The sequence below is a fragment of the Lontra canadensis genome, unplaced genomic scaffold, assembly GCF_010015895.1.
Source record: "Lontra canadensis isolate GAN:19392208 unplaced genomic scaffold, GSC_riverotter_1.0 scaffold38, whole genome shotgun sequence".
Taxonomy (NCBI): Eukaryota; Metazoa; Chordata; class Mammalia; order Carnivora; family Mustelidae; genus Lontra; species Lontra canadensis.
Genome location: NW_022631032.1, coordinates 820,622 through 829,984, shown reverse-complemented (window position 1 = coordinate 829,984; position 9,363 = coordinate 820,622). Strand labels below are relative to the sequence as shown.

At 55.0% G+C, this 9,363-nt stretch overlaps 1 protein-coding gene across 2 annotated transcripts; it reads left to right on the top strand.

Annotated features, from left to right (window-relative positions):
• The first annotated feature begins 269 nt into the window (after nucleotides 1–269).
• On the top strand, nucleotides 270–8,451 carry CPN2 (carboxypeptidase N subunit 2). 2 transcript variants are annotated; one of them, XM_032869770.1, is made up of 2 exons: nucleotides 270–333; nucleotides 6,668–8,451. In XM_032869770.1, exon 2 carries the CDS (start codon nucleotides 6,671–6,673, stop codon nucleotides 8,312–8,314), a length of 1,644 nt encoding a protein of 547 aa, XP_032725661.1. In that variant the 5' UTR covers nucleotides 270–333; nucleotides 6,668–6,670; the 3' UTR covers nucleotides 8,315–8,451. The 2 variants fall into 2 exon arrangements, with proteins under 2 accessions (XP_032725661.1, XP_032725662.1); XM_032869771.1 differs by having other exon boundaries at nucleotides 6,388–8,451.
• Nucleotides 8,452–9,363: the final 912 nt, after the last annotated feature.

Sequence of the window (9,363 nt, the reverse complement as noted above, 5' to 3'; positions counted from 1 at the left end):
ACCTTAGAAGGCCTGGTGGATGTCCCGGGGCCCTAAATGTGCCAGGCCTGTGATCTTTGCTGGATTTTGGCCTCAGTGGGGGATCTGTCCATGGGAACAGTTCAGGGTCATTTCATTAATCTTCAGAGGCTTTGCACCAGATTCTCCTCTCCTGTCCTGTGACCCTGGTGACATTCCCGGAACACTTGTCCACGTGAGGGGAGGGACCACTGCCGGGAACTTTGATCAGCTCCGGGGCCGCTGGGTTCACACTGATCACAGACCACACCGGACATACTTCTGCTCCCTAGAAAGAACCAGGGCTGCTGGTGTGTGTCCTCTCAGCCCCTCGAGGTAGGTCTCCTGGGGTCTGTGGGGATGAGGGAGGAATCTGGCCTCAGGTCCCAGCTCCGGGGCAGAAGAGATGCCGGCCACTCCTCCCGGGGTCAGAGCCTGGCCCTGGCTCCAAGCAGGAGACACCACGCGTGTCCTCTGCTGTGGGATGAGAAGCCCCCGTGGCTCCCAGCTGGGGTGGTGCTGGCCTGGGGCAGGAGGCAGGTGGCAGCAGGGGGGTCCTGAGATAAAGTAGTCTGGGCTCTGTGCTCCGGGAGCGCATAGGGAATGGTGGGGTTAAGCAGGAAGACCATATGTCCAAGTTTGCCTGGTTCCGTCTTCGTTTATGCCTTGTTTATGCCATCCTGTGGCTCCCCTTTGAGTTCTGGTTTCGTTGATACAGTCATTCCAAGAATAAAATCTGTAGGTAGCTACCTATTCACTATTCACTATTCACTACTGTTCACCTACTCACTGTTCAGCAGGTATTGTGTTAAATGGGTTGTGTTTACTATCTAACGTAAACATATGTATTGTCCAGTTGGGGACTAATTTTAACCCTAAGGGATGAGGTTACAAACATGCATGGGAAAATTGAGACTTAGAGTGAAGGACGGACCTGTCCAAGCCCACACAGCCTGTAGGGAGCAGTGCCAAAATCTGAACCCAGGTCACAGCCCTGGCAGAGCTCAAGGGCATCCCCATTCCACTAAAGCACAAGGGACACAAGACATGATATACGGGGGACCAAGAGCTGCAGACATACTTGGGTCAGTTCGATACAGCACACCTGGTCTGCACTCAGCTCTGGGCCACTCAGAGCTGGGGTGCACAGCCCCATAAGACAAGCTGCAGGAAACATCCCCAGCCCCCAGGAAGTCACAGTCAGACGGGCGCAACTGACCAGAAGTTAGAGCAGAAGAACCCAAGCATTCCACCGAAGACAGGAATGACCTGTGGGGTCCACAGTCAAGGATGGCTTTCTGGGGAAGGTGTGACTTGTGAGGGCCTGGGGTGCAGGTGGAATAAGGAGGCACAGGGACATCCTAAAGCAGAAAGGGCTGTGTCAGCAGGAGTTAGAGGTAGTGTCCTGGCGGAAGCGTTTGAAGAAAGGGGAGTGCTCGGTTTACAGCTTCTTCTTCTTTTTTTCTTTTTTTTAGATTTTACTTATTTATTTGAGAGAGAGTGCGTGTACACAGGTGAACAAGCAGGGGGAGGGGCAGAGGGAGAGGGAGAAGCAGGCTCCCCACGGAGCAAAGAACCCGACAGAGGGCTCAAACCCAGGACCTTCGCATCATGACGTGAGCCACCTTGGGATCATGACATGAGCCAAAGGCAGAAGCTTAACTGACTGAGCCATCCAGGCACCCCACAGCTTCTCTCATTTCACTACGTGGGCTCTCTCCCACCAGGGCCGCTGGGAGCCTTCTTGATATGGGTTCTAGGGAGGGGAGCAGTCCAGGAAGCCCACAGTATGAGTTCAGGGGCTATGTGTCTTACATGATAATCCGAACGTTTATGACTTTCATTCTTTTTTTTTTAAGACTTTTATTTATTTATTTGACAGATAGAGATCGCAAGCAGGCAGAGAGGCAGGCAGAGAGAGAGGAGGAAGCAGACTCCCTGCTGAGCAGAGAGCCCAATGCAGGGCTTGATCCCAGGACCCTGAGACCATGACCTGAGCCGAAGGCAGAGGCTTAACCCACTCAGCCACCCAGGTGTCCCATGACTTTCAACCTTATTAGAAATGTGATCTGTTTTTTTTAGAAACTGTAGAGAATTTCTGATAAAGCAAAAGGAAAAAGTGAAAATCACCCACCATTCTGTTTTTCAGAGATAACTACTGCAAATTCTTTGTGTATAATCTGAAGCTTACTAAGAGCCACGGATAGTCACTTCATTAATATGAACGTGTGCGTTGAGAGGGCCTTATTATGTGTAGCAAAAGATGCCCGTCTCTATTATCTCTCAGGAAATTTCCAGGGTTTTTGGAGCTCTGTAGCAGGAGTCAAGGCAAAGACCAAATATGTATTTCTAACTATATCACCATATCACATACTCAATGCCGGTTATCTCAGTTAATTACCACAACTCTAACAAAGCTGTCATTTAGGTAGTAGTGTTCCTATCATGATTGTTTTCCATTTACAAATGCAGAAACCAGACACCTCAGACAAAGTGGGTAGCAGGTTGGGGAGGGCCAGCTGGCTGGGGCCGGGGGAAGGAGGCACTCAGGAAAGGAGACCGGACAGCTGGACTTCCCAGGGGACTTGGATGAGGCCATCAGGAGATCCAGATGGACCTCTGAAGCTCTTCCTCCTGCTCCCAGATGTTCTGGGGCCCAAGGGACAGAATCCAGCCCTGTTGGTGATGCAGACCGCAATGTAGCCATCCCCGAGTAGAGCAGCAGTCCCCTGACATTTTGGGGTCCAGGCTCTGGGCTCCCGTCACCCTCTGGTAGGAGTGAGGGTTGGCTCTGCGGTGGATGACAGACTGGCTTGGGGCACACACAGAAATGTATCAACCCAAAAGCAATTTGAGAAGGGGAAAAAGTCCATTTGCAACCAGTCAACCACTCCCCTGCCCCCACCAGAGCCAGAATCCCCTGGCTTGCTGAGAGCATGGAACATTTTTTTGTGGGCATATGCTGGTCTCTGCAGAAATGCAGAGGCGGTTTCTCAGAGAGATGCTGGAATCTTCTGGCTGCTCCCCACAGTCCCTTCCGGTGCTGGCCTCCACAGTGCCCAGGCAGGGACGCTCTCTGTCTCTAGAGCCCCCAGTGACCTGCTCGTGAGGGAAGTCGGGAAAGGGGCCCATGGCCAGGGTAGCCTAGCCACAGCCATCAGAATCTGTGCTCCTCTCAACCAAAGGCAAAACAATGATAAGCTTCCCTTGGCTGGGAGGAAAGAGCCGGGAAAAATGCTGTAGAGAGACATCTTGCTGGTCCAACCGGGGCGGTTGGATGATCTCATCAGGTTTTCCATGGCTAACCCCTGTGACAACTTGAGAACAAAGTTGGGGCTGGTCCACGCTCAGAATAATCAGGGTCATTAAGTCTCTACTGCTGAACGCTCACTGCGGGCCAGGCTCTGGGTTTGCTGCTTTCAACACGTTTTATCTCATTCGATCTTCAGAACAGCCCCATGAAGAAGGTAGTACTGAAGCTTGCTGTTGTGAAGATGAAGAAATGGAAGCACAGAGAGGTTAAGCAATTCAGCTAAAGCCACACAGCTAATGAGGGCTAGGGACAGGATTTGTAACCATACTATCTGACTCCAGAGCACAAACTCTTAGCCATTCTAGAGTGATATGAGAACGAGTCTTAGGTTGAGGGGGGATAGTTGGGAACATTCCATCCCCTGCTTCCTCCAGCTGCATAGACTGGGGCCATTTCCTAAACTTCAGAGGCCCTGTTCTGGTCCTCTTCCCTCCTTGACACCTCCAGCGGTGAAAGTTTGCAAAACCAAAGGCACATATCCATCTGGAGGCTATGCCCCCATTTTCAATCATGCTTCAGGTACCCAGGAACCAGGGCTTGTGTGGGTCGCCTCCTCAGGTCTATCTTCCCTAGGCTGACCAGGTCACAGCAGTGCCTGCCCTTAGGCATGAGCGGACAGACAGCAGGTGAGGTCCCTTGTGTATGTTCGCTCTAGGGTCCTCATGTCCACTCTAGTGGAAGTTTTCTGGAAACTGCCTTTGAGAACTAAGGACTGAGGGGTTAGCAGGGAAGGGGACTGGCACAGTGTGCACTGTTATGCATTATGGCGTGTTTAGGACAAACATCGCTCCCTCTTACCCTCCGGAGGAGGACGAATCCCGTGCATTCTCATGGTCTGGCTTGCGATCACTCACTGGGGCTTGAACCAAGCCCACACAGGTCAGTGCTGGGCCGGATGCCAAGCACACATCTTCCTACAGCAGGGACAGCCACAGGGAGCCATCATGTCAAGGAACTACGCTAACTACCTAGGTCGAGGAGCATACTCCCAGGCACCGTATTCCTGGGGTCAGGGAAGGCTTCTTTGAGGATCCTTGGGGGTGTTGTATAGGATCCCCAGCGCCAGCCTGGCTGGCAGGTGGGGCTGAGACCATGGCCATCTCATCCTTCTACAGCCGAGCCCTCCCTTTATCTGTAATACGCCTCAGGTGAGTGGGTGCCCCCTGGTTCTATGACCCCCAGGCAAGCTGTTACAGAGCTCAGCTTTAGCCCGAGACTCTATTCTCTGGCGGTTGCATGTAGAAGCTACAGACTCACGTGTCCTGAGTGGCAGGCAGGTGCGGCTGCTGTGAGAGCCCTCCCCTGCCACTTGTTGCTGCGAACTCAGCATCTGTGCAAGCGACAGAGGGGGCTCGAGGGAGACACTCACTTTCTATGGGAGAAATGGTCCCTCTCTACTGATTAGGCAGAAATATTCCTGGAAAAACTGGGCTATTGGGTGTCTGAATAGGAGGAGGGTGCAGGGAGCTTTGGTAAGCGCCCTGATTGCTCATGGGAAGCCCTTTGGCCTGAAGTGGAATCGCAGGAGGGAGGAGGCGGCCAGCAGAGGGCAGCAGAGACACGGCCAGCAAAGAGGGCTTGGGGCCAAGACGTCCCAACAAGGAGAGGATTGTGAGTGCTTTCTGGGGACTGGTAAATTGAGAAAAGTTAGGATTATGTTTTTCAAGGGTTTTTTTCTTTCTGTCTGTCTTCCTTTCTTCCTTTCCCCCATCTCTCTTTTCTTCCTTCCTCTCTCTGCCTCTCCTTCCTTCCTTCCTTCCTCCCTTCCTGCCTGTCTCTGGTAAAGCCAAATGTATTCTATCTAAAGGATATTCTGTTCTTCCTACTTTTTTGGTGTTCAAATCACCTTTCTGTTATGATGGTGGCTTACAACTTATAACAATAATTAACATGATTTATTACTTTCTCACTCCACATCAGACACTGACCTAAAACTTTTGGCTATGTTTTCTCATTCAGTCCTTGCAATTATCCTGACCTGGTCAGCACTATCCCTGTTTTACAGACCAGGGAAGTGAAGCACAACTGGGTTGAGTAACACGCTCAACGTCACACAGTGAGAATGAGCTAGAACGTGTCGGAGCTGGTATTTGAACTCATGGAACCTGGCCCCCGACAGACCCTGTAAATGACGGGTGGGAGCAGTAGTGGCCTGCAGGCCCCCCCCCCACAAAGCCATGGGACAATTAAGCCCAACTCCAGCCGGTTTTGTCATGTGGGAACATGAGCTCCCTACTCCTAAATCAACCTGAAATCTGGACTTTTTAATGTGAGATTTCTCAATTTTCCATGTTGACTCATGGTTCACATAGGAAAAAACGAGCCATAAAACACACCTGGGAGCTGAGGCTCCAATCTGTGACCTGGGGTTGGATGCTGGCATTTAAAACAATTTTTTTAGCTGACTAAAAACTTCATCTTCTTTTCTTATTTAAAACAAACCTCAAAACCCAAAATCCACTGGTCTGTGGAATCCCTGCATTTGGGATCCTCCTGTCCACATGATGCTGGAAAGTTCCATGGGCTCCAAGGTGGTGGGGAGGCGGTGGGGTGGGAAGGGAGCATCTGGCTGTGGTAGCAAGGAGCAGGTGACTGATTCAAGAAGAGAGCCTGTTTATCGGGGCACCTGGGTGGCTCAGTCGGTTGGGTGCCTGCCTTCAGCTCAGGTCATGATCCCAGGATCCTAGGATCGAGGGCCACATTGGGCTCCCTGCTCAGGAGGGAGTCTGCTTCTTCCTCTCCCTCTGCCTGCTGCTGCTCCGCCTGCTTATGCTCCCTATCTCTCTAATAAATAAATAAAATCTTCAGGAAAATAAATAAAAGAGCCCATTTTCTCCCTGCGGCTGCTCTCAGCCCCAGCTGACATACGAGAGCACACGGTTAGTCTCATCATTAGGCTCTGCAAGGTGCTGAGATTTGGGGATGCAGGAAGTTTTGGGTTAAAAATTCCCTGTGCACTAATAACCTGCTCAGATTTTACACATTACCTTAAAAATTCCATACTACCCACGGTCTCCTCCTTTCCCTCTCTTCCATGCCTTTTAATCTCACTTCCACACTTTCCCTCCACCTGAAAGCACATGGGAAGTCCAGGAGACCTGGGTCTTTGTCCTGCCACTAACCTGCCGGATGGCTGTGGATAGGCCATGTGACAGCCCATCAGGAGGTCCGAACCTGGGTCCCATGAACCTTGCAAGGCTGCCATGAAGCTGTATGAAAACAACCACTGAAAACACATACTGTCCCAAGGGGTGGCCTCCCTGATAGAGTTAATCCCCATCTCCTGGCTGGCCCACCCTGGCGCTGGCCGCCCTTAATCAAGGCGTCACCTCTGTTCTCTCTTCCTGCTGGGATCAGGAGATGCTGTCCGGAGCCTGGCTGTGCTGGGCCAGCCTCCTGCTCCTGGCCAGGCCCTCCCAGCCCTGCCCTGCGGGCTGTGACTGCTTCATCCAGGAGGTGTTCTGCTCCGATGAAGGGCTGGCCGCCATCCCGCCGGACATCCCACCCCATGCCACAGATATCATCTTTGTAGAGACCTCGCTCACCACGGTGGGAACCCGGGCCTTCAGCGGCAGCCCCAACCTGACCAAGGTGGTTTTCCTCAACACCCAGCTCCAGCACTTCGGGCCCGACGCCTTTGGGGGGCTGCCCGGGCTGGAGGACCTGGAGATCACCGGCAGCGCCTTCTCCAACCTCAGCGCCAGCGCCTTCTCCAACCTGACCTCGCTGAGGCAGTTCACCCTCAACTTCAACGCGCTGGAGGCTCTGCCCGAGGGCCTCTTCCAGCAGATGCACGCCCTGGAGTCTCTCCAGCTACAGGGTAACCGGTTCCAGAGCCTGCCGGGGAGGCTCTTCTGGCCCCTGAGAGGGCTGAAAACCCTCAACCTGGCCCAGAACCTGCTGTCCCGCTTGCCTGAGGAGCTGTTTGAGCCCCTGGGGAGCCTGCAGACCCTGAGGCTGAGCAGCAACGTGCTCTCCGGCCTGCCCCCCGGCGTGTTCAGCCAGCTGGGCTGCCTTCGGGAGCTCTTCCTTGACAGCAATGCCATCAAGGAGCTGCCACCAGGAGTGTTCGAGGGGCTCTTCCGGCTGGAGAAGCTGTGGCTGCAGCACAACGCCATGGGCCACCTGCCGCTCTCCGTCTTCTCCTCCCTGGGCAACTTGACCTTCCTGAACCTGCAGGGGAACGCGCTGCAGGGGCTGCCCGCCGGCCTCTTCGCGCCCACCCCGGGCCTGCTCGGCCTGTCTCTGTCCTACAACCAGCTGGAGGCCGTCAGCGAGGACGCCTTTGCCAACCTGTCCAGACTCAGTTCCCTGACGCTGTCGCACAATGCCCTCACCCATCTCCCCGCCGGCGTCTTCAGGGACCTGCAGGGGCTGGTCAGGCTCTACCTGGGCAGCAACAACCTGACGACCTTGCACCCAGCGCTCTTCCAGAACCTGTCCAAGCTGGAGCTGCTCAGCATCTCCCAGAACCTCCTGACCACGCTCCCCGAGGGCATCTTTGACACGAACGACAACCTGTTCAACCTGGCCCTGCGCGGCAACCCCTGGCAGTGCGACTGTCACCTGGCCTACCTCTTCGGCTGGCTGCGTGAGTACAGCGACCGGTTCTTCAACACGCAGACCTACTGCTCGGGCCCCGCCTACCTGAAGGGCCAGCTCCTGCCCGCCTTGCAGGAGGAGCAGTTGGTGTGTCCCGTCACCGGCAACCATCTGGGCTTCCAGGCCCCAGGCTCAGAGGACGGAGAGCTGGGGGCCCCCTGGGACCTGGCTGCGGAGAAGGCGGTCGGGAGCCGGTGCACCTACAGCCACCCCGAGGGCACCGTGGTGCTCGCCTGCGACGGTGAGGATCGGTGCCGCTGGTTGAATGTCCAGCTGTCCCCCAGGCCGGGGTCAGGCCCCCCGGCACTAACGTTCAATGGCAGCCAGCACTGGGACTTGAAGTCGAGGTGCGGCTCCGTGAGGCTCACCGTGGCCATTGAGGCCCGGCCAGGGGGGAGCTAGGTGCAGGGCGTGCGGAGCCGGGAGCCTGCCTAGGTGGCCTCCGGGGGCCCACCCAGGCCAGAGGTGGGGGCCAAGAGGGAGCCGAAGCCCTGCCTCTAGAGGTGCTGGGAAGGAGCTGCATTTCCCAGGTGGAGGAGGTGGTGCTGCGGGTGGTGTGGGGGGGGAGTTGGGGGGGGCCTCCATCCTCCTTCCTCTTCCTCCCTTCCTCCTCCTTCCTCCTCCTCCCTCCTTCCCCCTTCTGTTCCTATCACCCAGGCGGAGCCCTACCTGGGCCTTCCTTAAGCTTTGTAAAGCTGTACTGGGGTCTGGAGAATAAAAGAACATTCTCCCTGGTGTTTCTTGATGATCTAACGCCCACCCCAGTCTCACCCTGCCCGAGGTTCTGGGCCTCAGGCATCGCCCACCCCGGTCCTGTTTGGACTTCTAGCTCAAAGGCCAAATGTCCCTTTCCATCTCTCTCACTGAGAGAGATTGAAAGTTTGAAAATTTGAAAATTTGAAAGTTTGAAAATTTGTTTTCAGTTGATATAGAGAAAAACAAAGGAGGCGCGACAAGCAGAGGTGAGCAGAAGGATGAGGGACAGAGGTCTGACTGGTGTGTGTGTGTGGGGGGAACTTCTGTCACTTGGGGCCACTTCCAGCACCATGGCCAGGGGAGACCAGGATGAATGGGGGGCCTCAGGAGGCTCCGTTTGGCTTTCCCCACCCCCATCCCCATCTGCCCCATGGTCCAGCAGACAAGGGGGTTGCTCCCTGAGCCCAGAGTGGGGAGGAGTGGTGAGCAGGGCTTGGAGGTGCATCAGCCTTCAGCTCTCTGACAGCATCTGCCTCTGTGGCTGCCTGCCCCCTGCGATGGTTCTCTTGTGGATCACAGGAGACCATGCTCTCACAGCCTGGCCATACCTTCCGTCTCCCAGCTGCCCATCTCTTCTCTGCCGGGATCTGCCGGGGGCCAGCTGTCCGGCCTCCCCGGGGAATCTCACGTTTGTCCCTGGGCTCGGATGCGTGGTGACCTGCATCTCCACCTCGGGCTCAGGATTTCACTGCCTC

Excerpts from the sequence above, each read along its gene's own strand:
- CPN2 (XM_032869770.1), top strand. The coding sequence starts at position 6,671 with ATGCTGTCCGGAGCCTGGCTGTGCTGGGCCAGCCTCCTGCTCCTGGCC.